Raw genomic sequence first — 27,383 nt, 5'->3', positions numbered from 1 at the left:
TTTTTCTCAATAGCTCAAGCCGCTGCGACACCTTGTCCTAATTCAAGTAGGCCAGATAATGACCAAGCCGGCCATACTTGGACTTGATATATCCTAGCCTTCTTCGGTGAATATGATAGAGGATGGATTAGGAAATGGTGGTGGTTGGGTTTCCTTGAGCGCGGGGAGAGAGAAACCACACGTCTTTATATACTTTTGCCCTTCCGAATTCTAGAGTCTACCATATGTTACAGATTTTTATTTCATTTTATTTTATCTTCCTGCACCTGGTCGTCGCCAGGGGTTCGAGGCGTATCTAGTTTCCTGGAGATCGGGTCACTTTGAAGTCTTTCCCACAACTAAAAAAACGTGTAGTTCTCGGACATGCACATCGTTGACGGAACCTTGAGGAGGTAAAGCTCCTGGATTAGCCACTGGAATCACTTTCTACCTCATAACGGTCTCGACTCTCAAGTTGACAGGTAACGTTAGCGGGGCCGGCAGTTCAGGCGCGGTTTTGCCAAAACGGGACTTCTGAACCTTAATTGCCTTGGTGATGTAGAGTCTAGACCAACCCAAAATCCTGGGTGGCAAACCTTGGCTGATCTAGGTTAGCCTACTTAGCAAGATTAGCGAAGACTGCTTAAGCCATAAAAAGGGCATTAGGTGATGATCAGTCTCTGCGGTGCCAAATGTCTAGTGTTCCCGAGGGTCAGCAATGGTTATCGCGGCGCAAGATGTTTCTGAGATTGCTCGTGAGCGCGAGACCTTCAAGTAAGTGAAGACTCTGTATGCGCGACCGTTGATGTGGCCGACCGCTCCAACCTAGCAGCCGAGTCTGGCAACAGTATTGCGCCGCCTACTGACCGCTTGACCACTCCAGATATGATGCGCTCACCATCTCGACTGCGGGACTCCACGGCCCCGATCCGCCCAAGTCCATTCCGTCTGTATTCCTCTCATCGACGCCGGACCCGGGTCTGACGGCCTTTGCGCAGCTGGGTCTCTACAAGCTCAATGCTGCCCGCTCGATGATCTCGCTCTTCGACCGCAAATACCAACATATCGTCGCCGAAGCGCTTCGGCCCGAGCTTGGCCAAAAGGATAATCAAGAAAATCAAAACTGGTTCAACGGCCTCGCTTTCGAGCGTCTGACCAGTGTTTGCGAACATGTGGTCACTGGCGAGGCGGTGGCTCAGTCCATCCCCGGCACGGAGCATGGTCTTGGCGTGGCCGACATACCAGTATCCATTATCAAACATCTCGATGGAGATAAGCGATTCTGCCACATCCAAGATCCCACGCGGCAGTTTTACGCCGGGGTGCCGATCCGCTCGCCTGCCGGAATCAATATCGGAGTCTACTGCATTTTCGACTCGAGGCCGCGACCGGGAGGGTTGAACGTCGAAGAAGTGCGCTTCATCCGTGATATGTCAAAGGTTGTCATGGACTATCTGGAGAGCAAGAGAAGCCATGAATGTTACCGACGCGAACAGCGCATAGTACGCGGGATGGGAAGTTTGATCAACGGGGAGGCGACACTATGGAAAGAGGAGTCCACCTCAATCGATCCGACAGCATTTCGGGACATGCCTGGCTTGAGCGAAGGGATATTGAATAAAAAACTACAGTCAACGACAACAGCCACCGGTGATCCTCAACAATTGGAGCACAATATGGCATCGGATGAGGAATTGCCCATTTCGTACGAGATGCCGACCGCCTTCGGTGGCCACAGCATCCCAAAGCCCCCAAAGCGCGTGACGATTGATTCTGTTCAGTCTCCCAAGGCACTTTCCACGACAGTGGCTGAGGCGACGATTGATACAAAACCTTCTGCAGAGGCTCCTAGAACGACCCCGGCTGCAGCAGTAATGAAAACACCAGTGGCCAAGCCGCGAATCAGCCAAATGGGTTCGTTGCGCAGCGAGATAGAGCGCAACTTCTCAAGGGCTGCTAACGTCATCCGCGAGGCTTTTGAAGTACAAGGCGTACTTTTCTTAGATGCCAGTGTACGCTCATATGGTGGTCTGGTCACGAACATTACCTCCGAGACTGAGCCCGGCTCGTCCGGACTCAGCAGTAGCAGCGGTGACGATGGCCAGCGCAGTCCAACTGGATCATTCACGACAAGATCTTCGTCTATTTGTGATGTGCTGGGCTTTTCCAAGTCACATATCTCGTCAATACTGGGGGATGCCATACCAAACGAATTCACAGAATGTAAAGAGTGGTTTCTCCAACGCCTGCTGCGACGCCATCCACGTGGGCGAACGTGGAATTTTGAAGCAGACGGAACTCTATGCGACCCTGCAGCGAGCTCAGACAGCGACCTGTCTCCTTTGGAAAGCGTGGAAGCGCCACCATCATCACTGCGAGAAACATCCAAGAGTCATGAGACGGACGAAAAAGCAGCAAAGTCCTCCAAGAAATTGATCAATACGGCGGCGCGCATCATCAAAATGTTCCCTGGTGCAAGGAGTGTGGCCATTGTCCCTTTGTGGGACGCGCAGACTGGACGTGTTTATGCTGGAGGGTTCATATGGACAAAGACGCCAACTCGGACCTTCTCGGAGGAGACCGAACTGAGCTGCCTACGTGTCTTTGCGCTAACGGTCATGGCTGACGTTGCACGCCTCAAGCTACAGTCGGCTGAGGAGGCAAAGACTGATGTCCTCGGATCCATCAGCCACGAGCTTCGATCACCATTACATGGGTTGGTTGGTGCGGTCGAACTGTTGAAGGACACCTCGTTGAACACAGTACAAGATGGTATTCTGAATGCCATTGAGTCGTCTGGGAGGACGCTGCTAGACACGATTGAGCATGTAAGTATGCTAGACATGAAAGTCATGAGGAAATCTGCATTAACCCTGAGATCACGGTACAGTTACTTGATTATGTCAAGACGAACTCCAAAAAGTCGTCTCGCTCTCGACGCAGGGGATCATCCATAGATACAAGACAGAGACTGTCTTCGACGACAGGGCCACCAGTCCAGCTGGATTTGCTTGTCGAAGAGGTAGTGGAAAGCGTACTTGCAGGTTACAAGCATCTCACAAGGTCGCAAACACATGCTTCTACACCCTTCACAGCGTCTACTCCGCAACGACTTTTCACAAGCAAGGGCTCGCACGCTTCGGCCGGTGAGCTCCTTGCAGACCGACCTCCTGGTGGCGCGGTCCAGTGTTCACTGGACATTGATCATTCTACTAAATGGGCTTTCCGCATGCATCCTGGTGCATTCCGACGCGTCGTCATGAATCTGTTTGGTAATTCGCTCAAGTTCACAACCTCGGGCTTTATCCATATTTCGCTACGCCAGGAAAGCCAGAAAGATCATAAAGGCGCTCCTGACACCACTCGTGTTGTGCTCAGCGTGTCCGACTCGGGCAAGGGTATGACGGAAACATTTCTTCGCAACCACCTGTTCACACCATTTTCACAGGAGGATCAATTCGCCGTGGGGACTGGACTAGGGCTCAGCCTTGTTCGCCATACAACAGAAGCCTACGGCGGCACTATTGATGTGTCAAGCAAGATTGGATTCGGGACGACAGTGACAGTGAAGCTACCACTGCTTCCGGTTTCTGAGCAAGCACTCGATAACGACGAAACAAGTTTCTGGCAGGATGTCAAATCCCTCGCAGGACAGCGCGTGCAATTTTGTAAATCTGAGGAGGGAATAACAACCTTTGGCTCGGACGCCAGTGGGCCGAAGCTCAAGTCGCAACAGCAGCTGATCGAGGGGATTTGTCAGAATGTGCTAGGGATGGTAATGCTAACAACAGACCATTCTGAACCTTTACTTCCAGACTATGTTATTTGTATGGCGGGAAATGGACATACTTGCTCAGACTCCAGGAGTCAGCAGAGGACATTCCAGTGCCCATATATATTCATCTGCGATGACTTGGCTTCTGCACATAGATCATCAGCGGCTGACCATAGTCGCTCGCTCGGCGTATATGAGTTCTGCTCACAACCGTATGTTTCCCCCTGAACTTTGCATGCTTCATTGCTAAAAGAATTTACAGCGTTGGGCTCCGGAAACTGGCAAGGACATTGCTGAACTGCCAGCGGCGATGGGCAGCACTCCAGGGCTCTGGTATTGCCTTGGAATCAGAAACCAAGCTTATTGTCGAAAGTCCTTATATGCAGCCAGAGGAACGGGCATGTTCGCCGGCCCTTCATCCAGCCTTGACACTCAGGCTTGAGAAAGATGACCAAATTTCTATTGCGATATCGTCTGATTCCTCAAGCAAAGCAGAGGATGGGAATGGTACAATCGCAGTAGCTGAAATATTGGCGACCCAGGTCAGAGAGATCGTGAGAGTACTTCCTGCGGCATCTGATGTACGAAGACCAATCTTGATCGTGGATGATAATCAAATCAACCTCAAGGTAACGAACATGGAAACATTTCATCAAGACCTGAATTGATGCTAACCATAACTCCCAGGTCATGGCTGCGTATCTGACAAAACTCAAGTATACATGTATAACTGCGACCAATGGACTCGAAGCATTAAATCTCTACAGCGAGGCTCCAGCCAAGTACAGCTGTGTGCTGACAGACATTTCGATGCCTGTAATGGATGGCCTGGAATCAACGCGTCGCATTCGCGAGTTCGAGCTCTCGGGTGGCCATAAGCCCGTAGTGGTGATTGCCTTGACTGGCCTTGACCGGGCTGGAGTGCAGCAAGATGCGCTCGCGAGTGGTGTAGATCTCTTTTTGACACGACCGCTGACCATTCGTGGTTTGGAAAAAGCGCTTCTTGCCATGGGTCTGGGTTGATGGCCTCGTAGGTCTCGAAGGGAGAACGCCGGCTCCGAGTCTCCGTCCTTTGATTCACCTCTTCTTTACGTATATGATTGGATTTAGCGTCATTGGGTCTACAAATTATTGTAATGCTTCATTTGTAAAGGGTATTGCCTCATTTGTTCTTAAGTCGTGGTATCAGTTGAATCAAGACTCTTGTGTCTTGTGTACCTATTCATGTAACATTGCCAGCCTCGAGATTATAATGCGATCTTCGCTGATCGCGCCAGCCACCGCGCTCCAGTCACCACTAGTGTAGGTTTTCTTGCCAGGGGACGGATATCTGCAATATACGCTGAGTATTGCACCACTCTGGACAGCAACCGTTGAGCCATCCCTGCTAGTCACAATCTTTGTGGTCCTGTCAATAAGCTTGTCATCCCACCACGGATCGTAGCTTCGCTCTCCCGTGTTAACATTTGCTTTTTTTACAAGGAGGAAAGCTACACCATGTCCTTTGCGCACACATTCTTGTCCAACGATGCTTGCTCGCCATCGCCGGGGTAGAATTTAGAGTCTGTGGACGGAGATGAAGGTCCGTTGGTGAAGGAGACCGAGTAGATGAGACCTTTGGCATTCTGGAGATTACCGTTCCCGGCTTCTCAATAGAACTGCGATAGTTTCAGACCATGCGCGCCGTTCTCTGACTTTGGAATCAAGTGCAATACTGATTGTTGATTTTAAATTTTGGTATCTGAGTTGCAGTTCGGGTTACCGGATCCCCACGGGTACTCCTCGACTTCACAATCAACGAGTCCCCAGCCCCCGTCGTGGCGCTCTGGGGTCCCGGCTCATACTTGCCTGAATACCAGGCCTGCGTCCAATGCGGGCCGCTGCCGTCACCACTCGGCCCAGCATAAGTCATTATAGGAGACTTGTTCCGGATACGGATCGCTGATTCAGAATTCGCACAGACGTTTGGCCACTGGTTGTAGTCGCAAGTAAACGTTGAGTGGGTCACACCATTTTGTGGCTTGTTATTACCATAATATGGGTTCGCGGGACAGGCCGCGGCGCGCCCTGTCAGGAATCCCCATACGCCTAATGATCTCTTGGAAGCTGATCAGTACGAAGAGGCCCGCAAAGCATCTTCGACGCTCTGGTCAAGATCATCATCTATCGCGTCCTGATAGGCCGTCATATAATCTGGAGCCACGGTCTCGCTGTAATCGCACACGACTTCATTTGTGATTAGATCCCACACGGGATAGTTGCCGTTGGAACAGAGATCCGTGGTTGTATCAACGTCGGCATCACATGGATTGTCCCAGACCTCCTCGTCTCCGGAGCCACTGTCGGAATCCTCGTCGCCGTCGTCATCGTCGGCAGGACAAGCGGATCCCACACAGCTTTCACTGGATCCTCCACATCCGACGTAGATTCCGCCACATCCAAGTATCCCACAGTCGCTGCACCACTGGCGCAAGTAGGACCCGCAGGTGTAGTACTAGTGTACTTGATTGTTGTTGGATACTGGGTTATAGTAGGGTGTGGTTCGGTTGGCGTCAGCGTGGAAGTGATGCTAACGACCAAGACCGTACTCGTGCCGGATACGGAGCCTTTTGTAATGGTAATCTTTGTGGATAGAAGTATGGACGGAGTCACTGTGTAGGTGATATTATCTACTCCAGATGCGGTTATATTGATGTTGTACACGGCAATCTTGTAGTTTGGAAACGTCAGCTTTGGCCCGAGTTAGTGGATGTGAAGAGATATATGTAAAGCAGACCAGATACTGACCTTGGAAGTGATAAATGGGCGAAATGAAACGGTGATGACAGTTGTTGAGGAAACACCCGTGGTCCAGCTTTCTGTGTATGTTGTTGTAATTGGGGGAAATGTAATCGTGGTTCACGAAGATAGAGTATATGGCGGGATGACGATAACACCGTCCCTGCTATACACCACAAGCCGCAGCCAAAACCCAACTAGCCACACCAAATTGCAACGCAAGCCACGGCAAAATACATTGCATTAAAACACCTTTAATTCACGTTATTCTACTTAAATAAAATGGTAAATATATACAAATACGTTAGCATTAATTCCTAGAGTTGATCCGCTTAGCTAGCGGTTAGAGTTAAGGGGTGGGGACCTCGAGGGGCGACGTGAGCCCCTCGTAATGGCATATGTCCTTTGGTATAGCTGGCGAGAGAATTGGGAGGTGTATGGCAGGGGCGGTGATGGAGGCCCAGCCGCTTGTCGGCCAATCAAGAACAGGCCGTCGCCAGGCCCCGTTTGTTCTAGGGTTGGATTGCATATTACACTACATAAACATTTTCAGCTTTGCTTTATAAAAAGGCGCAATGGTACACAAATCTGAGCCTATCGACGGTGGCACTTTTCTCATTGGTTGACTCTTATATGCAAAGCATCAAGTCGGATTGAAGCCAAGCCATTGTGGGTGGGGGCCAACAAGTCATATCATCAGATGGAGCACTTGGCCCCCGAGAGTTCTCTAACCCCTTGCCACAGGCAATATAGCCAGCCCTACGGCGGCATTGAAGAAGACCTAGAAAAATCCGGGTCTGTGGAGTATATAGCCGTCCTGTAATCATGCAAAATCGAGTTGTCAGCTTCTCATTGCGGCATTCGGCATCGTTATTCACCCAGGTCAACACATCATGTCGGCTTCAGCTCCCACCTCTTACAATGCGTATACGGGGATATGGATCAACTGGAGCTACGGAAGAATTCGAGGGTCCACCCTAACACTGTCCCAGCAGGACGCTCAACTGCTTATCGCTTTTGTTGCCTTCTTTATCGCCTTTGTGTCGATGCACCTCTGGAAGATACTCTGCTTCATTCTTCACAGCTGTCTATCAACGACAGAACGCCGCGATATCCTACACCACCAACGACAGGCCATCATCCGAAATAGCCCTTCTCCGGGCTCGACAGCATTGAAACTCATGCAATTGGCGTGGGCGTGGCGCAAGTCTACGAGAGCCTACCGACGGGTGCTTCCGTTCTTTGGTTCTGCAATCTTGATCTCGTCTATGCTTGCCGCTGCCACTGGATTTTCGTCAAGACTAGCCTACGGTGATGATAATGAGATACTCCTCAATGGCGACAATTGTGGTACACCTTGGGTCCAACCCAATGAAACTGCAGCCATAGCGAACCTATATTCCTACCAAGCAGAGATGGCCTCTTCTGCCCTCAACTACGCCAGCCAATGCTATGCGAACAACGCCAGCATTCTAAGCGCATGCAGCACTTTCGTGCAACCCCGGCTATCAATTACCGAATCCAGGGACACAGTATGCCCTTTCGGAAGCCTGTGTAAAGATAACAGAACAAGCATACATTTGGACTCCGGTATTATCGACAGCCACAAGGATCTTGGGATTAATTCTCCCGAGAGCGACAGATTCACACTTCGTGCGACGTGGGATTGCGCTCCATTGACAACCGAGGGACGCAAATCAACTGTCATGGTCGAGGGTGTCTGGCCATATATCGGGTATAACTACAGTGTTGCTACACCATATCGGTCTAACATAACATATATGACGGCCAACGATACGCGGTCGGATTGGTATGTCAATGTAGATTACAACGCTGCCACTCCCACTCTCGATCACAAATTAAGGTAATATTCGCTGGGAAGATCTACAGATTACCTATATGCTGGGCTAACAACACCTTTAGCACCGTCTGGGCATTCGTTGGCAGCCCCGACACTGTCAGCGTGAACGCTTTCAACCCACTCCCTGAATTGGCTTCCGAAGATGCAGACACTTATTTGGTGTTTCTCAGTTCTCCGGGAGTCCAATTCATGGATAGGACGCTCGACCCATGGTATCAGGCCACGACACCTTTCGGGGTTCGTGTTGATTACAATGACACATCAAGGGTCGACCTCTTCGAAAAAGATGACCCTGCATCCGTCCTGGCTTGTTTCTCTCGATACCAGTGGTGCAATCCGTCACTTTCGGCTGCGGGTCAATGTCGTGAACCGACCGCATTCAATCAAGCATTAATGCAGGCACTGGACTATGGAACTGATCAGCTGGACCCGGAATCTGCAACCTGGATATTTAGTCGCTTCGGCATCGACCCCAAGCATGCCACCAGTCCACTAGGATCACGGTCTTTGCTGTCGAGACGCACTTTAACTGACGGCGTTCAAGCACCCCTACCCAACGACCAATGGCAGATGGATGTGAGAAACTGGTTCGAAATTGCACTGGCCGGACTTCAGCGAAGTTGGGTGTCTATGGCGGCGGGTGATACGATTCATATGAAGGAAGATAATGTAAAACGTCCTATATCCAATAGGGAACATCAGTGGTGCCAAAACCAGGTAAGTCACTGGGTTGTGGACTCGGATATGTCTTGCCGACTAACATCGTATCAGAAAGTCAAAAGCACAGCTTATGTCTCTTTTACTGTACTTGGTTTATCACTTGTCCTCGGTCTTGGGATAATAATTGTGGTTATCTCGCTGACTATCGAATCAATAAATGGATTCATACAGCGACGATTCAAGCAGAATCCCTACAAATTGTTGGAATGGGGCACGAACGGCTACCTCCAGCTTCAGCGGCTGGCTCTGGAAGAAGCTCACATTGGCGACTGGAGCGGTTGCGACAAAAATGTGCCTTACACCAAACTCAGAACAGAAGTTGATCCACTAGACGTTACCGATATCCGCCACCCAAGGATGCCCGTCCCATGGAAGCGCCGTGGTGAAGAACCTTCGATAAAGGATAGTACGGAGACGGCTGTGGTGGACGTGAACGTCAGTGACACCAGAGCCCCAGACGTGAGCCAACGGTATTCAAGGATCCAGCCCTCCACTGCCTCATCGAAGAGCAGTGTTAACGGCTCAGGTGATACCCTCGGTGTCAGCAAGCCTGTAATCTCCGACTTCCAAAGCAACACTGCGAGCCAATCGCTCTCCCGGCGCGCCCAGGCAAGGGAAGACGATAACGTCAGTCCTATCTCCACAGTCGCGGTGGAATCTGCCTTGTACCCGAGTGGAGCAGACAATCTTTGAATGCGCCTTCTTGCTATTGATGAAAGGTGCAAAGCACTAGACGAGGGTGCCGCGGAGTTGTTCTGTTGTCTGTTTACAGTGGCACAGATTGCCGGAGACAGCAGAGGAGCCAGTCGCATAGAAGCTAGGTAGCTAGTATGTAGAATTGACGACTGTATTGTCCCGTTGCGGCCGAGCATTACTCTTTATGATTGCCTTGGACAACAAACATTCTGGGGACCAGATTATGTAGGAAATGAATTATCTCTTTCATTATATCATATTGAACGCTTGTAAACTTGAAATGTGATATGCTCATATCAGAGGATGAATGAGTTCTCAACTCAAAATATTCATTTCCCTATTCATGCTTTCGTGCCGGCCGTGGGCTCCATGGTCTTATGTCGTGTAACTAGTGAAAGTTATTGGGTCTACTTTGTCAAGATGAGGATCCCGCTCTATATCATCTCGTAGTTTGACCTCCATCTTATCACGAGATCCAAGAAGAACTTCTGTTGTTCTGAGCCATGCGTTTTTCACCCTGCCCGAGAGCGGGATTGGCGGCTCACCCCACACGGTCAATAGTGCTCGAGGGGCACCATCTCTGAAAATTTGATACTCGAGTCCTTGGTATAACGCCCGGAAATCCCATTCTATGACGCAACGCTTCAACCTTGGCATTTCTCGAACTACTTGCGCCGTTGCAAGGAGGTAGATATCGAAGGGATATTTAAAACGCAGGTTGGGGCCCTTGAAGACCTGGGATGAAGAAACATTAAGCTTACCGAAGCGAATCTCCTCAAGGTACGGGAAATAAAGAGGTTGTTCAGGGCTACGTGAGGATATCATCATGGCGGAGACTGGCCAAAAGAATTCTGGATATATACAATCGGAGTCAATGTCGAGCTTTACTAAGCGGCGCGCCAAGTGGTACAATGCGACACTGAGTGGACCGGGAGCCCATGAATTCCCGGGATGTGGGCGAAACCCCCAAGGGACTGCGCCGCGGTCGTGTCGGCTGTGAAGGAGAGTGACATGCCGAACGGAGTTGGGAATCATTTGCAAACCCGCAATGAAGTCTCGAGGCAGGCGACTGCCGCCATCATCTGGAGAATAGAATTCCAATGTCTGTACGTTGGGTAGCCGGGCGAAAATGTCACAACAGGCCTTGAGACTGATTTTGCGGCAAGGGTAGTAATTCTTATCGCAAAGAAACTCAGAAATACCCAGGAGCAAGGGTAGATTTCGCTTGTCGTCTTGTACGAGCTCCAGAATCGATGTTCCCCACCGCCATCGACGCTTTGCACATGCAACAGAACCGACGAGAGGAGTATCAGACTGCGAATCGCTAGGCGAAGACGACGAGACTTTAAGAGACACACGGGGTTGCTGTTCAGCTTTCCCACCACTCATTGACGTCCAGGTGGCCAAGTGATCGAAGAGTTGGAACATGCCAACCGTAAAGGAGCGACTGTTCTGTTCCTGTTCCTCCTCAGTCTCTTTCTCCTTGCATCTTTTCATGTCGTATTCTGCAAGTATGACCTCAAAGTTGATGTTGCGGACAAGAGACTGCCGAAAGGGAGTCATCATGTTGTGTAGCTCTGGTACCTGCGTGGATCGTATTCTGATGCTCGAGAAGGTCTTTTGCTCAACAAAGATCTGCCAAACGCGCGAAATAGTGGCAAACTTGGGGGCTGAATCGGCGTCTGCTTCCAGGGCAAGGTGCACTATTTCCTGCGCCAGTTCTGCCGGGAGCGACGCCCAGCAAGCCATGATGACTTGATTTTTGAAGCTTGGCAATCAGACTAGAATTGAAGAATGGATCGATTGTAACATTTCCACAGAGTTGGGGAATTCCAAAATGTAAATGAAGGAATAAGGGGGTGTGAAGAGCACATCCGTTATGCTTGCATTGCTGCCTGTACTATGCATGAGAGCCCCTGTCCATGAGCTTACTCACCCCGAGCCCTAAAAGCTGTCGGCAGCGTTCCAAGCCAATGCCACCATTGGACCCAGTGACGATTGCAGTCTTTCCTTTAAGATTGACTTCATGTGGCTGCACAGCGGAAAGCTTTGCGAGGAATTGGCGATAGAGAAACCAAGAAAACTTTGCTGCATTCTCTGGTGATATATCGAAATTTGTCGCCATCGTAGACAAGACAGAAAATCACCGCGAAACACTGAATGTAAAGCCCAGATACCACTACAACGAAGAAATGGAACCTCCCCTTTTCTCAGACAAAAATTGTGAGATAAGCAAAAAAGAATATCTGTATGTGGGTAGGTATTCAATTTCAACTGTGTTCATATCATGTGCAGCAGGTGCATTGCAAACAATACAGGTGGGTGGGCTCAGGAGGCAAGACAACAGGCAGGGCGACGGTCTATGGAGCGACTTTTGAGCCATGTGCCGCATTCTTTTTTTTTTTTTTTTTTTTTTTGTTTTGGAACCAACGCGACCAACTGCAATCTGCAGGTTGGCGAAAAATGGATATAGTGGATATGTTCACAATGTAACGCTATTTTATGATCCATGAAGTGTCTCGTCGTCAAAAGCGCCTCTTGTCAATAGATCTCATCTCACTTGTGCTCATTGGCAAGGAGGAATGTACACAAAGTGGTTAATGCAGGAGTTGGTCTAACTAAGGGGAGATGCACTATAGCGCTAATTAATATACCTACATAGAGCGGGGAATCTGCGGTGGGTACAGAGTGCTTCAGTACGATGAGCCCGCGCTGTATCAATGCTACGGGACAGCTTGTACTACTCCTGGGACGCGTCCATCTCAAGAAATTCGTGGTCGAGCATATCTTGTCCTGTAGGCCTTTGATCTGGCAACCAACACAGGAGCTTTTGAACGAATGCAAGCAAGGATTCTTGCCACTTTCCTTTTAGTCGTACCTCGCGCGTTTTGAGCGACTGGTCAGGGATCGGCGTTGCTGCGATCCAGTTGCCTATAATTTCTGCATCAACCGTCAGAATTCCACACAGATGGGAGTGCTAGATACCTTCATCGTCCCAGTATTGGCGACAATTTTGGCTTCGTTTCAAGAATTCCTTCGGCGGATTGCCTATGAGGGAAACCATTTGGGCAAGATGCTGCTCATCATCGAAATGGTCATTTCCCATCGCATGCATCAGCCGACCTCCTTCGAATATGTCCCAAATCTTGAAATTGCCGTGTCAGCTTGATATGGCGCCGCCAACAAAGTTCAGGTCCACAAACCATTACTCCAACGGACCAGATGTCTATCTTGGAGTCCCACTCCATGCCCATGATTACTTCTGGTGCACGATAAGACCGTGGCATGACAGTGCCAGAGAAGCGATCCCCTATTCTGGCATGTCCAAAATCGCATATAATGGGCGGTCTCATTGCGATGATTGGCATCGGGTGTGAGTGAGAACAATGAATGACGCGATCTGGAAGTTCTTTGCGGGGAGAAGGGTGTTCGAGCTCGCTCGCCACCATGTCAGAGATGAATGAAGCATCACGAATTCCTAGCATGATGTTATTGGGCGACAAGTCTGCATCACATTGTCAGCCCGCAAACTCAAGATAGCAGTCAAAGGACAGTACCTGTGTGTACCACGCCCGCCTGGTGCAAAAAATCCAGACCAGCGAGAACGTTTACCAAGGATAACTGCAAGAGCTCCGTGGTCAACCACCCTTTCTGGTAGAAATTCGCGAAATTGGCGAGGCTCATTCCTAGCGGATCTAGAAGCAAACATCGATGCAGTCCGTGAGGACCTTTTATTTGAAAATCATCCAATACCAGTCGAAGAAAGTCCCTGCCAGGATGGCCGTCGGGGTCAATGGCTCTAATATGTTGAGAGACCGCAATCTCATTGTTCATGGTGCTCTCTTTCTGCTCTGTGGTGCATACTTTGAGGGCCAAGAAAGATGCTGCTCTAGAGGAGCCAATTAGAACAAAACATGGGGTACAATCAAGCCCAGGAATTCATACTGGAGATCCCGACAAAGCCAGGTAGTGGACTCGGTACCGTATCCGAGTTTTGCGACTACCTGGTATCGAGAAACAATTATCTCGCCCAAGCGAACAGGATAAAATTCATGTGCTTCATAGTATGGTAGAGTCTCCTCCTCGATCTTTACTTCCACAGAAATCTTCTCATACCCGCCCAATGGAAAGGTGCAACTATGACTCGGTCTTGGTGATGCAGTGGTCGTGGTGGTGCTTAACCATGCGCGACAAGACAACGTGAAAGGCCTGGGAATCGCAAAACTGCAGCGCCAAGTATGGAACACATCAGAGCGACCAATTCTAGGGCCCACGAGATGTAATAATCTAGGTACTCTCATGGTATATCTGATCGATTGGCGCAGGTCAGGTCAAATCTTATTCACTTCAATCTTCTTAACTTTTCTTTAAGCTTTGACCGCGTTTCTTATCTGAAATGTCTCCGTCTTAATACACCGGGAAAGGGAAAATCCGCATGGCCGCGCTGCTGCCTTGATGACCCTGCTGATGATGCCGGGTTCCCCACCTATATCTACTGCGCCGCATAAGGCAGCCCAACTCGTCTCCGTCTAGACACAGTGCAGTCAGGCAAGTAATCGTAATCTGGATTTACAAAGCGTTACTATCTTTTCATCAGAGTTGAATTTTGAATACGTGCTGAAAAGATCTCGGCCATCAACCGCCAGTTGCGCCGTGATCATACAACTGAAAAGTCGGACAGTGGAAAACAAGTAAGTGCCCCAACGGTGAGTGGTGGATGCAGCCTGAGTATAACGCCCTCGTGTTACGGTCACGTCGTTGCTTGTGAGTCCAATATAAAGACGCCGCAACTCCTCACGAAAACTTGCCTTCCGTGGTCATGCCAATATCTCAAACGATAATCGACGCCGCCGGTCAGTATGTTCTTACACGTGCAGATTTGAGTCCCGGCAACGGGTTTTCGGACACCCCAGCTATACGTGCTCCCCTCAATCCCGACCCAGTCGTGCTTGTGGCTCTGATCAACCGCTGGAGACAAGAACGGCGCAAGGAACTCAAGCGCGCCAAGGCGCACTTCGTCGATCGTCTGGGTCCCAACGGATGGCAGATGGCGCCCATGGAGGGCTCATACAACTGCCCACTCCAAGCGGCAATCAATGCCGGACTGAAGCAGAACGTGGACATTCTGTTGCAGGCTGGTGCCAACCCCTCAGGATTTCCCGACCATGTTTTCTCGGAGCACGCCACGCGCTTCATCCGCTTCCGTCTGCCTAAATGGTACAATTATAACATTTGCGATACCTGGGAGAAGCTTCTGTCTCAACTGCCACCGGAAACGCCCGCACAGCTGAGTGCCCTCACAATACAGGAGATAGATGCGAGAAAACAGGAAGGATGTATCTCGCCATTTTGGACCGAACAGAATTTGCCGTACGCAACAATGCGGTGGGAGTGGATTATTTGGGAACTGGTTACACCACTGGAATCGGCCGTGCGCATTGGAGACGAAGAGACTGTGGACAAACTTTTGAATCATCCTCACTGCGACATCGACGGATGGTTGACGTCGCGCACCGGGAAACTGGATCCAACCAAGGAAAATACGGCCTCGTATCTGAGTACTTCGACGCCACTACACTCAGCAGTTTCCTACCGCCAAACACGACTACTTGGACGTCTGTTGGGAGCGCAGTTTGATCCCAACGTCCTGCCAGCGGCGACGCCTTGTTCGGCATTGACCCCTCTGATGCTGAGCATCGTGATGGAGCCGCCCAACCTTGAGGCGTTTGACATACTGGTGGCGCACCGCTTAACTGACCTCCAGCTGCGCACGCCCGTCTTCAACGTGCACCTCCTGCACTTTGCAGCAGCCAAGCTAGATGTCTCTCTGCTGCGACACATCTTGGAGCATACACCAGGGTCACCAAAGATGTTGGTTGGATTACTACAGACGGTACAATGGCAGACCCCGCTACACGTCGCCTGCCTTCCACTCAATGATTCCCAAATCAACTGCTGTTCCACCGCCATCTGGCAGTCGATCCATGACGTCCGAACAACCGACCATTTCTGGCGGCCCGCCGCCCGGACGCGCCTGCGCGCTATGGACAATATCGATTTCCCAGACCCAGACCCGCCAAAGTATTTCGATGAGCAGATTGCAGTGGTGGAGCTTTTACTGGACGTATCCAGCAACAATTCGCACCAGCAGCAGCAAGAACTAGAAAGAAAAGCGCATGAGATAGCCGCCCAGGACGTTCACGGGAACACGCTGCTTCACTATCTCGCTGGTCAGCGCGCGGTGAATGAGAAGCTAATCAACAGTCTCCGAAAATTGCCGAGCGTTGAGATAACGTGGAAAACCTGTCAGAACTATTGGGGCTTCACACCCGAGTTTCTCTGGGAGGATGGTAAGAGGGCGCTCGCAGAGAAGGAACGCGAGTATATGAGCATGGAGGCCTCTGAGTTTTGATTGCAGTCATAAGCTCTATGCTCCATGTATTGCACGTATATGATGGTTTTCGGTATGGTGATGTCCAGGACTGGAGGTTTTGGCATTAAAAAATGGCAGACTTTATACTAATAAGCGCCAGAAATAGGTTAGTGCGCTAGCCCATAGCCTTATAAAAAAGCGTTGTATAGCGGCGGATGCGTAAAATAACCTTTTCCAATTTGAACCGGGTTTTTTATGATATTGGATTTTTTATACACTTATAAGCGTTTATTTACATTCTTAGATATTCGAATGGCTATACTATGCTGACACGAGCGCGGGGCGTTTGGCCATCCTGTCAGCCTCGCTTTTGCGCCTTGGTCACTTTCCTTCTTTCGTTAACTATTCCTGCAAAGATGTGTGTTTGCATGTTTATAACATCATGCTACGGCTTGAGGCACGAAGGCACCTATATGCCCGTGCAACCCGTGGGAGGACGGCTTTGCCTGCTCCGGAGAGGAACTCTATTTGCTTGCTCATCATGCCATTGGCCTCAGCCTTCTTCCCCTTTTGCATCACTAGTTCAGGGCGACGCCGGCAAAAACATGCCTGTCCCAGCCGGGCTCGAATTCATAACCCATCGCCTCGCCTCCCGCCATGACCATTCTTCGCACAACACATGAGGCCTCGGTGTTAGTCTCGGTGGTCGTCGTAGCGACCAAGGTCGTTGTCGAAGCGCTGATACCGGCCTCGGAGCAGGCACTGTAATAGGCATCCGCGTCGGAGCAGTACGTCGCGTATTCGGGCTTGTAGGTCGGGAGCACTGTCGTTTCCGTGCTCGTCTCACTGCTGCTGATGTCCCGCCTCATCATGCGGCCGGTCGGGATACGGATTTGGAGCGTGCCAGAGAACGTGGTGGTGGTACTGTAGAGGAGGGGGCCATTGTTAGTGAATATGGACCGAGTCAAGTCAAAGAGAAATCGCCAGGATAGGATGAGAAATGTTGTGAATAGCTAAGCTAGGGCTGGACTGGATAGGCCTGGATGGGACTGAGGGACTTACACGGCGACCGGAGTCACAGTGACGACATTATAGGAGCTGCAGTCGGCGAGTCGACTGGTCAAGGCTGGTGTGCCCGATGCTGCTTCAAGGCCTTGTAGACAGGCGTCTACAGTTGTAATTGGTGTCGCGGTTGATGAACTCGAAGTGAGGTCAGACGACGTCGAAGTTGGGATTGAGAAGCTCGAAGTCAACTCAGATGAACTCGAAGTCAGTGTTGATGAGCTCGAAGTGAGGTCGGACGACGTCGAAGTCAACTCAGATGAACTTGAAACCAACTCAGATGAACTTGAAGCCAGTGTTGATGGACTTGTAGTTAGGTCTGAAGAACTGGAAGCCAAGGCTGATGAAGTTGAGTCCAGTGTTGATGAATTTGAAGCCACGGTCGACAAAGTCGAAATCGGGTATGAATTCGAAGTCAGGGTTGATGTACTCGAGATTAAGTCTGACGAACTCGAGCTGGGGCGGCACTTTGAGGCAGTCGCCAGCGAGGAGCTCAAAGCAAGGGAAAGGGTAACGAATAGCTTCATCTTGACTGAGCAGCAGATACGCATGAATGAGGGACAAGGGGATCGCGAGATAGAAAAAGAACACACACGAAGGTTAACAGGATTTGTTGGTCTCTAGTATGAATTTGATGAGGAGAAGGGTGTGGCTTTCATAATTTCATCCGACTGGAGGAGAACCTAATTTAATGCCACTTGAGGGTAATGGATGGGCTTCCAGCTTGTCTTGAGGAACTTTACCATACCCAACATGGTGGAGCGAGAATAGTTCGTCCCTGTTGCCCCCAGTCGCCAGTGAATTTATGGCGTAGGCAGTCGGACTAAGTAGAGCTGAACTATAGCACCCGCGATCTAGTAGACTATAGTCGAAGCTCAGCGCGTTTTTACGGGGTCCAGCCTAGCCTAGGCTGCTCAGCCCTACTAGCTGTAAAGTCCATTGGCCGCTACTGCTGCAGGTACCCGGCGGTGGAAATGAGGCCTATCTGCAGATTGGTGGGGCTTTCCGGGTGGCCTGAAGCAGCTGAAGAATTTCGACTGTCACGAAGTTCGTCATTATTCCAGTCGCTCGCAATCATATTTTTCGAAGTCAGTTATGGGGAATCATCGCTTGGGAAGTCCTCTTGCTTGATATTCCCGACTCTTTCCATTGATGGGTCCTGCGACATTGATGGACCCGACAGAGATAATGGGTATCACGATGAGACCCTCGTCGTCATCAGTTGAAGGGGAGGGGCTCAGGATGGATGCTGCCGCCTCTGCCACTGGAATTGTCATCAAACTGATTTCTGTTTTTCTTTTCTGCTTGGTCCCTATACTCTTTCAGATCAGCAGGGAAACGACAACGCATACGGGTGACAAGAAACAGCCAACCTCCAAAATCATCCGGTCGCCGCCCATCATCGCTTCTCGCATACCGTTCATCGGCCATGCCCTTGGCTTCTTGCGCGAAGGCCACGATTACTTCGCTCGGCTCACCAGCACAATCAAGTGTCCAGCCTTTACCATATCCATGCTCGGACAGAAGCTCACCTTTGTCCAGCCGGAACTAGCGCGGCACGTGGCGAGGAACCCTCATTTGCTCTTTATGCCGGTTACTGTGTCCATCTTCCGACGGGCGCTGCATTTTGACGCTTCGACGTGCGAATTACTCATGGAGAAAACAGAGAGCAGTCGCAGCTTCTCTCACAGGATCCTCGGCGCGACGAGAGAGGTGCTCGCCAGCCCACAGGCTCTCCCGAGACACATTCGCATATTTGATGACTGTCTCGACTGTATGATTTCGGAACTTGTCGATCAAGATCAAGGCCGAGTCATGGCAATCGGTGAATGGACAATTCGAGCAATGACGACCGCTGTTGGACGTATCCTCTGGGGCGACGTCGCCGGAACTAGCCTCGTCTCCGACAAAGATTTCGTCGAGCAGCTGCAGTTTGTGATGGCGAACCTCAGGACCTTGACAGGGCCCGAATGGCTCATATCACGGACACTCAAGGCATCGAGAAGCGAGATTCGCACACGCTTGAAACGTGATGCGCGGAGCCCGACATACCAGCCCGACAGCTTCTCAGAGAAGCTACACGACTTGTGCAAGCAGGAGGGGGGTTCGGACGACACATTTGCCGATTTGCAGCTACTACTCGTTGGGGGTACATCGCCCAACCCGGCCCTCGCTGCGAGCTGGTTCCTAATGCATCTGCTCTGCGGAGACCAGCAGTGGCTTGCTGATACTCAGGGCGAGATAAGGGCGTGGGTTGATCGGGAGGATGGCCACATCAACCTCCGCCAGGTCCGAGAGCACTGCCCGCGGCTAATGGCGACATGGTGTGAGTCCCTTCGACACCATTCAGGGTTTTCCATTGGCCGGTACGCATCACAGGATACCGTTCTCGCAAATCAATGGAATATCGACAAGGACTCATTCCTTATGGTCTCCTTACAGGCCAGTCATATTGGCGAAGACGCGTGGGGCAGTCGGGGTGCCGAGTTCATTCCGCAGCGCTTCTTGAATAGCGATGGAAGCTTTAATTTGACTCGGGAGCGGCAGCTCAGGACCTTTGGCATGCTGGGTACGATATGCCCGGGGAAGACGCTGGCAATTCACATGGCTATGGGGCTGGCAATTCGTCTCCTTCACTCGCTTGATTTCGATCTTACGGGCTCGGAACCGAGGCAATTGCCGCTCCAGTCCAACAATTCCTTACTCGGCGTGCCATCGCCCATGTCAGATCTGATGGTCAGTTATAGTGCGGCAAGGCCAAGCTGTTGTGTTCGATTCGGACTTTGAATCTCTTCGCAGGCCTGTGACAAAGAATTGGAACAGAAGCCAAAGAAATGACGACCGCAATTGTGGTGTAAAAATGACGCAATACGAAAACAAAATAAGAAATACATTATGTTAATGCTGCGCTCGCAGTATGCTAGAGATCTTGTGTTAACTCTAGCGCTGCCTTCAAACCCGTTCCACCTCTTGCAGCTTCACTCGCAGTTCCTTCTTGTCCCACAGAGTGAAGATTTTCTGTTTTGCCCAGGACTTGGACTCGTCCATCATCTCCAGGTCGAACTTCCACAGTAGGCGTGTTAGAATGAGTCTCATCTCAGCGTACGCAAGGCTAACAAGTCCGTGGGTCAGTTATGCTCAATTGCTGACAAATTTGCAAACTGCGTGGTGATGCACACTACTCACCTTTTTCCAATGCAGTTGCGCGGGCCATAAGAAAATGGTTGAAGCACATCCCTGTTGTCGTGCTCAAAGCGCACATCGCCTAACCAGCGTTCAGGAACAAACTTTTCGGGCTCGAGCCAGTTGCTTTCGCTTTGGTAGGCCGACCATTGAGGTACTGAAACACCAGTCTACCCGTCTCCATGTCAGTATGTGTGAAACTCATCATAAAAGTGTATGAGTATGGCGGTCAACTTTACATCTTGCGGAATGTAGTACCCTTGGATCCATTCACCACCTTGACAGACTGTCCGGGGCAGGCCCACAGGTACCGGAGGGTCTATGTATCAAGTTGTTAGCGTTGAAGTTTCGTGTTTGATCAGTCTGGTACCATGACATACACATGCGGAATCCCTCCTCAAAGACCGCCCGCAGGTATTTGAGTTCATTCATGCGAACCAGCGTGATTTCTTCCTCAGAGGTAAATGCAGTACGGATCTCCCGGACCAGCTTATTATATACCTCCGAGTTGGTCAAAAGCTGAAAGGTGGTCCCGCTTAGTTGTGTGGCCGTAGTTTCGCTGCCAGCAATGATGAGGACGTTTGAGTTCTCGACTATTTCTCCTCGCGTCATGCCTTCTTCACCGTTTTGTCGGAGAATATAAGACATGAAGTCTTCTCGCTCGGTCCCCATGGTGTCTAGACGGCGAAGTGCCGTCTGTTCACTCAATTACCAGTGTTCTTCATGAGCCTTCTTGACCCTTTCAGGGACAAGAAGGGTGGCCAGAATCTGCAGGCTCGGGTAACGAAGCATGAGTTGTAAGAAAACTGTGAAACGAACACTTGAGAAGATCATGGAGACCCAAGGATGGTATGTCTCTTTTTCGAGGCAACCAAAAGGTTCGCCAAAAGTCAAGTCCCCAATAAGGTCAAAAGTTGTAAAGTTAAACCATTGGACAAGATCGATTGTGTCCTTGGCCTTGGCCTTTTCCGTCATTCGCGATATGAAGAGGTCGATGTAGGATTTTATAACAGTCTCTTGATTGCGCAATGCTGTTTCCGAAAAGGCATGTAAGAGGAGACGACGCATCCGCTTGTGGTCTTCATTCTTGACAGTCATAATGGTGTGGTGTCCTGAGCTAGGTTTATCATATAAGAGGTGATCCTTCTCGAAATTCTTGGCCGAATCATTCTTGTGCCCATAAATCTTCTTCCAGCCATCTACTGTGATGATGGAAACATCGCGCGGTGAGTACCGTACGACCGGCCCGTACTGATCATGAAGATTCTTTAGGACAAAGGGCCATTCTCCGCGGAGAAGATGAAACAGAAATGGGATGTCGCTGAGTGCATAAACTTTTGGACCCGGTATCTTGGCGAGAGGATGGAGGACGAGATGGTAAAAACTGCGGATAACGAGAACCAAGGTCAACTAAACCAAAGTAGTCAGTAGGCCAGATCAATAGTGAGATGCCTGATTGCAAAGAACAGAATAGAACGGCCACTAACAACGGCTACCGCAAAGATGGGAATTACGCCCCAGTCGAAAAACACTCCAGTCATGGTAGGCATATAATTTTGGAATCTGCGATAAGAAGAAAGAGCCTTCGACAGTCTAGTTATGAGTAACTCATCGACTTTCCTTTCGGATTTAAGTTTTCTGATGCTTGAGGTAGAAGAATGGCTGCTAAAATAAATGTTTGTTATTTTCCCGCTTGCAGAGGAGTTGATATACTAGGTAGGTAGCTATCTAGCGGTTGCTGTATCATCCCGTTACGGAGACTTAATGATCCAAGGTTTCTGCTTTGTTTAATAAAAAGGCGAGATTGGATTCTAATACAACATCGACTATTCCTTGACGAGATCGATCTCGGAATATAATTGAGTTGTATGGTTTGGCCTAATAGCAGTCAGTGTCATTGTAAAGTCTCCGAAGCTAACCCTTCTAGGACTAGTCTAAGTCGAACACCTTTATTTGCCCGTCCCGTCTCAAGATTGGCTCTTTGAGTACAGAGTATATGATGGACAGATGAGCGGACTAACGTTTTCAAAAAGTCTCCGGGCCAACGCCATTGGCTCAAAATGGGCAGTACACTGTTTTGTTTGCGTGATATTTCCCAAACGAAATGGCATCATTGTCTAGCATACTTGCTGTTGTGCCTACTGCGCTAACTTGAGCGAATGCAAGAAAATTAATCATGAGCCGTTTCAGATAGTCAAGCTCACAGATATACAATTGCCAATCAATTCGGGTGAGCCTTGCAGGCCAACTTCTTCCGGCTCGCATGCCAAACGACTTTAGCATTTGATGCCATTGTTGATGCGAGGGGAAACTCCATCTGCTCTCGAGTACATGCAGCATCGCTGATCGCTGCGTAGCTTCTGATCGAATTAAAATGTTGGAATTGCATGTACGTACTGTGAGTGGCTTGTTGCTAAATTTAAATGCGTACCGTATCCGGACCCCAAACTTGGGCCGACCAAGAGCCTTTCTTATCCGTTCAGAAAGATGAAACCGCCACTCATTACTCCAACCGCCTACAACGTCCAGAAGTCCTTTTCAAAAAAAGAAAGAAAAAAAAAAGAAAATCGAGAGGCGTAATACACACCTAGATGAACCTTGTTACCAATAGCGAATCATATCGCCTATAGTATGTGCACAACATGTGCCATTGTCTCTCTTTGGCGTAGATCTGTGCTTATTCAGGAAGCCCCCAACTTCCAGCAGTTGGGCATCGTCTCATCCCACCATGTCAGCAACTGGTTACACCATAGTTGTGTATCCATTGATCTCTTAAGCTCGAACACTCAATTTTTATCTGAAGTGCAAAACAGCAAGTAAGTAATTCTCCTCCTGAAATTATCTTTGCAACAACTGGATCTCACATCCCAAGCAACAGTGAGCACGTCGTCTAAATATGTCGGCAGATCCAGAAATGATGCAGCCACCGCTAGACTACTCTGATAGCCGTCCTGCTCTTGTTACTGCCGGCATTATTCTATCCCTCATCGTAACTGCCGTCGTTTTGTTGCGACTTTGGTCAAGAAGATTGACCCGAAAGTCACTTAGTCTGGATGACTGGTTGTGCGTGGCTGGACTCTGCTTTCACCACATTTTTCTGGCAGCTGGCTGCGTTGCTGTCCTTAAAGGGGGTTTGGGTCGCGATGCGAGAGTTACAGTGTTGGAGAGACCAGAGTCTGTGGTGACTTTGCGTCTTGTCAGTCCGCCACCACGTGAAGCCCTTTTAGTAATGCTAACATGACAGAAAAACAAGTCCATATATGTAGCAGAGGTCGCCTATGCATACAGCTCTCCGGCGATTAAACTGTCAGTCTTGGCTTTCTACTGGCACGTTTTCCCGACATGGGCCGTTAGCCTAGGCTGCAAGATCCTTGCTTCAATATCTATCATATGGTGCATTGAATCTACCATCATCAGCTTTGTACAATGCAGGCCTCTCAACGCCGTCTGGCATACTGAGCTCCAGACGCTACCAACGACCAAATGCATCAACTGGCTCCTCTTCTATTTGGGCAACTCTATCATCAATTGCATCATTGACTTTCTCACACTCGCTCTCCCGGTTTATGAGGTCATGAAGCTACATACTTCAAGAAGACAAAAACTCAAAATTTGTTGCGTTTTCCTTCTAGGTGGGATGTGAGCCACCCCACCCACGCACTGTGTTATAAAACAACCTCTCCTTTATTTTTAACTAACACAAACTTTACAGAACTTGCGTAGCAAGCATAATCCGCGCCGTCACTCTTGGTGGCTTTTACCAAAAGAGCAGTAGTAATTTTACAAGTGAGGAACAATGTCTATATGAGGCCGATGATACATACTAATCAACACGAGGACAGAACAATTCGTGGTATTTGCATTCGCAACGCTCGTGGAGATTTACGTGGCTATTATTGGCGCATGTCTTCCAATGCTTGTGCCCGTTTATCGTCAGCTGCGATACGGGAACCCGCACAAGAGCTACAAAGGTAAATTGTCTGGACATTTGCAGATTGAAGCACGCGATTCTAGGTACAGGCGGGGGAGAGGTTCTCTATCCCTTGAACGTCTTCGGTTCGATGACCATGAACTTGTCAGTTGATTCCAGCAAGGCTGTCATTGAAATAGATAAGTGGATATTTTGTAGGAAGTCTGCTCCAATAATCCGGTCTACTACCTTTATTAATGCTCAAACATTCGCTTTAATCTTCTCGTAATAAAGCTCTTGCCTCGTGCGCAAATGTTTCAGGCACGGAAAAGTCAATATATCTCTTTCTCCAAGCCAAGGAAAGATCTAAAGGTGATGCACCCTCTTCGTTGCCTTTCTGTTTATCCGCACCCATGGATAAGAGATACGGAAGTGCTTGGCCGACCTGCCACCAGTGACATCCTTTTGCCACTTCGTGCAACGCCGTGTTTCGTCCAGCGACTCGGGAAATCTCGTCTTCGCTGAGGTAGAGGTGCGGCGCCACGTCACGATCAAACTCGTTCTCCCCCGCACGGCTCTGTGCATTGACATTGGAGTGGCCGTGCTCAACCAGCACGCGGACAACTTCCATGTTGGGCAATTCCCTTTGGCAAGCCTAGTAAACGAGCGGATCGTAGTGTGCGTCATTTGAAAACCAAGAGTCTAGGGTATTCTCCTGGAGGCGATCACATTCAAGCAAGAATTTCACTACGGTATTGCAGGTCAGTATCCTGGCGAACTTGTTCCAATGATCACTCAGAACGGGCGATTGCGAAGAATAGGTAGATGTTATGACTCATCGGCCTTTGCATCAAAGGGATATGTGCAGTGGAGTTCGTCATACATGGATGACTTGGCTGGCAGGTCTGCTGCCATTGTGTTGTAATATAGATGTACTATGGAAGCTAGAGTGCTGTAATTCATTATTACTAGGGGAACAGGCGCGCCTAACAGTCGGGTCGGGGACCACAGAGCCACGCATGCATACCACGGAAGGTAATGCCATTGCGCTGTGCAGGGTAGCGAAGTATTGTGGCCCTGTCCTAGTTCCTGTTCCTGGGTATTACGAGACATTGAACAATGAAAAACATGATGTCAAGAATAAATTATTAAATCTAAAACAAGTAATATTCTTTTTTCGTTCGTGCATATTAAGACGTCTTGTGTATTAACAACTCAGGTGAGAGGACTCAGACATGAATATGAGGATATCTCCCTTCTGCAGCATCTTGTGGCTGCATTCCAAGACTTTTCTTCTGGATACACAGATAATGAAGACAAATTTGAATAAAGCATTCTTTTTTTTTTTTNTTTTTTTTGAAGCCTTTCCAATGAACCTGATGAGGTTTTGTCAACTATAAACTCTTTTAAGAAGCCTTACGTGGCAGATTCTTTGTGTGAAGCGGCGTATTGCCGGGCGGTGCGGATGCGATAAAAGCCCAGATAAATGTAAGTGACAAGTGCGATGTACTCAGGGAGCAAGGCTATGAGTCCAAATGCCAAAGCGGAGCCGAAAAGAGGATTCCACATCGAGAAGACGTCGTGGGAGGTAAACGCATATAGCAAGCCAAAGATGGCTCTAAGCATAATAAACGGTGTGGTAATCAAGGTGAGCTTGACATACTAAAGATTGTTAGCACAGCTTTATGATGAAATCTGGACTGGTATCTCACGATAAAGTCTTGGATTTTTATGTCTTTTTGCCGGATTTGGAGACGCAAAAGCATGACAACAAGGACACAAAGTATCACGACAAACTCAACATATCCGACCTTGGTGAGCGTTCTTTGAGTATCGACCAATCTCGCATTGCCAATGAGACTGCCCGCGGCTATTAACAGTCCAATGGCAACGAGAATAGCAAAGCGAAGGATTCGGCCGATTCGTAGTCCCCAGACGTCGTCGGGGAAGCTCGAGGCGATTCTGCGAGGAATTTGTCAGACCCAGCCTGAGCTGAAGTTGGAAGGAAACGTACACGAAACGGGTCAAGGCATTGATGGTGACAATGAGAGGGATAAGTCCCAGATTGAGCAGGACGATAGAGGCAATGATAAGGCCGAGATTGTTTACATCAGTCGACCAGATTATAACAGTGATGCCGCCGGCTAGTCGCACTAGGAATCTTGCATTAGACAGATAACGCCGTGCAGTGAGAAATGAGGAAACACACTTAAACAGAATAATACAAGGGGATACCATGCCAGACGTGGGCCAGCTTTCCAATTGCGAATCAAGAGATAGACGGTAATGGGCAAAACTGGTGCATAGAAGACAGTTTGAGCAATAGCGACGGCCGTGTGAGAAGAAACCATGATGTTGTGGATAAATGAGATGCTAAGATGCCTATATAGGCAACGAAGAGTTGCGTCGAGAGACTTGGGTAGAGAGACGGTGAGATTATACGATGATGGAGGGTCCAAATATAGGTACGGAAGATAAAAAAAACAAGCGAGGATATAGAAAGGGGAGGAAAAAGGAATTAAGAAAAACAAAAGCGAATAGCCGATATATAAGAACATTACCTTATTCCATCTTTGCCTCTCACTCGTCTTGCTTCCCAATGAGATAATCCAAGGAAGCCTCGTGCAATTGATCTTTCTGATCTGAGCAGGGATGTCAATGCCACCCGCGGATTGGGACCTAATAGGGCTTAGCTTCAGCTGTGCCGCGATCAGATCCACAGAGACGATGCTGTCAGCTCGGGATGCGTCTTACCAGGTACCAACAAACACTTGATAGCCTCCCCGAGGGATGCGGGGACGCCTGTATTACTCTAAAATGTCGCGGCAACTCGTGGCCCAGGACGAAGCCTCGTCTGTGGCCAATCACTCGTCGCGATATGGGCTCAGCCCGTACGGGGTGCATACCTGCATCGTCAGCATCGCCTCCCTAGGCGTGTGCATATCAGGTGCAGTGTCGCAACCATAACGCAAGTCGTTGGACCCTGATAAATATCCCATTGGTCCGCTTACATTCCACGTGATATAACCTTGAAGGTTACTAACAT

The 27,383-nt window shown here is 49.4% G+C and overlaps 11 protein-coding genes across 11 annotated transcripts; 4 read left to right on the top strand and 7 right to left on the bottom strand.

Moving 5' to 3' along the window:
• Positions 1-697: 697 nt before the first annotated feature.
• Positions 698-4,777, top strand: PFICI_15010 (uncharacterized protein; the record flags this gene model as incomplete). The annotated part of the gene is made up of 5 exons (XM_007843591.1): positions 698-753; positions 863-2,807; positions 2,870-3,966; positions 4,017-4,383; positions 4,442-4,777. The coding sequence occupies 5 exons, from the start codon at positions 698-700 to the stop codon at positions 4,775-4,777; spliced, it is 3,801 nt and encodes a 1,266-aa protein (XP_007841782.1).
• A 2,648-nt stretch (positions 4,778-7,425) lies between these two features.
• On the top strand, positions 7,426-9,806 carry PFICI_15009 (uncharacterized protein; the record flags this gene model as incomplete). Its single annotated transcript, XM_007843590.1, has 3 exons — positions 7,426-8,396; positions 8,456-9,110; positions 9,165-9,806. The coding sequence occupies 3 exons, from the start codon at positions 7,426-7,428 to the stop codon at positions 9,804-9,806; spliced, it is 2,268 nt and encodes a 755-aa protein (XP_007841781.1).
• Positions 9,807-10,184: 378 nt separating this feature from the next.
• PFICI_15008 (uncharacterized protein) lies at positions 10,185-11,558 on the bottom strand (the record flags this gene model as incomplete). The annotated part of the gene is made up of 1 exon (XM_007843589.1): positions 10,185-11,558. One exon carries the CDS (start codon positions 11,556-11,558, stop codon positions 10,185-10,187), a length of 1,374 nt encoding a protein of 457 aa, XP_007841780.1.
• Positions 11,559-12,549: 991 nt separating this feature from the next.
• On the bottom strand, positions 12,550-13,643 carry PFICI_15007 (uncharacterized protein; the record flags this gene model as incomplete). The annotated part of the gene is made up of 4 exons (XM_007843588.1): positions 12,550-12,740; positions 12,795-12,954; positions 13,013-13,314; positions 13,367-13,643. 4 exons carry the CDS (start codon positions 13,641-13,643, stop codon positions 12,550-12,552), a joined length of 930 nt encoding a protein of 309 aa, XP_007841779.1.
• A 985-nt stretch (positions 13,644-14,628) lies between these two features.
• PFICI_15006 (uncharacterized protein) lies at positions 14,629-16,221 on the top strand (the record flags this gene model as incomplete). Its single annotated transcript, XM_007843587.1, has 1 exon — positions 14,629-16,221. The coding sequence occupies one exon, from the start codon at positions 14,629-14,631 to the stop codon at positions 16,219-16,221; it is 1,593 nt and encodes a 530-aa protein (XP_007841778.1).
• Positions 16,222-16,760: 539 nt separating this feature from the next.
• On the bottom strand, positions 16,761-17,771 carry PFICI_15005 (uncharacterized protein; the record flags this gene model as incomplete). The annotated part of the gene is made up of 2 exons (XM_007843586.1): positions 16,761-17,106; positions 17,245-17,771. 2 exons carry the CDS (start codon positions 17,769-17,771, stop codon positions 16,761-16,763), a joined length of 873 nt encoding a protein of 290 aa, XP_007841777.1.
• A 715-nt stretch (positions 17,772-18,486) lies between these two features.
• Positions 18,487-20,031, top strand: PFICI_15004 (uncharacterized protein; the record flags this gene model as incomplete). The annotated part of the gene is made up of 1 exon (XM_007843585.1): positions 18,487-20,031. One exon carries the CDS (start codon positions 18,487-18,489, stop codon positions 20,029-20,031), a length of 1,545 nt encoding a protein of 514 aa, XP_007841776.1.
• Positions 20,032-20,196: 165 nt separating this feature from the next.
• PFICI_15003 (uncharacterized protein) lies at positions 20,197-21,099 on the bottom strand (the record flags this gene model as incomplete). The annotated part of the gene is made up of 4 exons (XM_007843584.1): positions 20,197-20,356; positions 20,431-20,597; positions 20,667-20,746; positions 20,808-21,099. The coding sequence occupies 4 exons, from the start codon at positions 21,097-21,099 to the stop codon at positions 20,197-20,199; spliced, it is 699 nt and encodes a 232-aa protein (XP_007841775.1).
• Positions 21,100-21,135: 36 nt separating this feature from the next.
• Positions 21,136-21,968, bottom strand: PFICI_15002 (uncharacterized protein; the record flags this gene model as incomplete). The annotated part of the gene is made up of 2 exons (XM_007843583.1): positions 21,136-21,837; positions 21,915-21,968. The coding sequence occupies 2 exons, from the start codon at positions 21,966-21,968 to the stop codon at positions 21,136-21,138; spliced, it is 756 nt and encodes a 251-aa protein (XP_007841774.1).
• A 2,643-nt stretch (positions 21,969-24,611) lies between these two features.
• Positions 24,612-24,968, bottom strand: PFICI_15001 (uncharacterized protein; the record flags this gene model as incomplete). Its single annotated transcript, XM_007843582.1, has 1 exon — positions 24,612-24,968. One exon carries the CDS (start codon positions 24,966-24,968, stop codon positions 24,612-24,614), a length of 357 nt encoding a protein of 118 aa, XP_007841773.1.
• A 785-nt stretch (positions 24,969-25,753) lies between these two features.
• On the bottom strand, positions 25,754-26,688 carry PFICI_15000 (uncharacterized protein; the record flags this gene model as incomplete). The annotated part of the gene is made up of 4 exons (XM_007843581.1): positions 25,754-25,999; positions 26,050-26,299; positions 26,352-26,490; positions 26,547-26,688. 4 exons carry the CDS (start codon positions 26,686-26,688, stop codon positions 25,754-25,756), a joined length of 777 nt encoding a protein of 258 aa, XP_007841772.1.
• Positions 26,689-27,383: the final 695 nt, after the last annotated feature.

The sequence above is a fragment of the Pestalotiopsis fici genome (genome assembly GCF_000516985.1).
Source record: "Pestalotiopsis fici W106-1 unplaced genomic scaffold PFICI_Scf_14, whole genome shotgun sequence".
Lineage (NCBI taxonomy): Eukaryota > Fungi > Ascomycota > Sordariomycetes > Amphisphaeriales > Sporocadaceae > Pestalotiopsis > Pestalotiopsis fici.
Note: the sequence above shows the minus strand (reverse complement) of the source record. Positions and strands in the feature narration are given on the sequence as shown.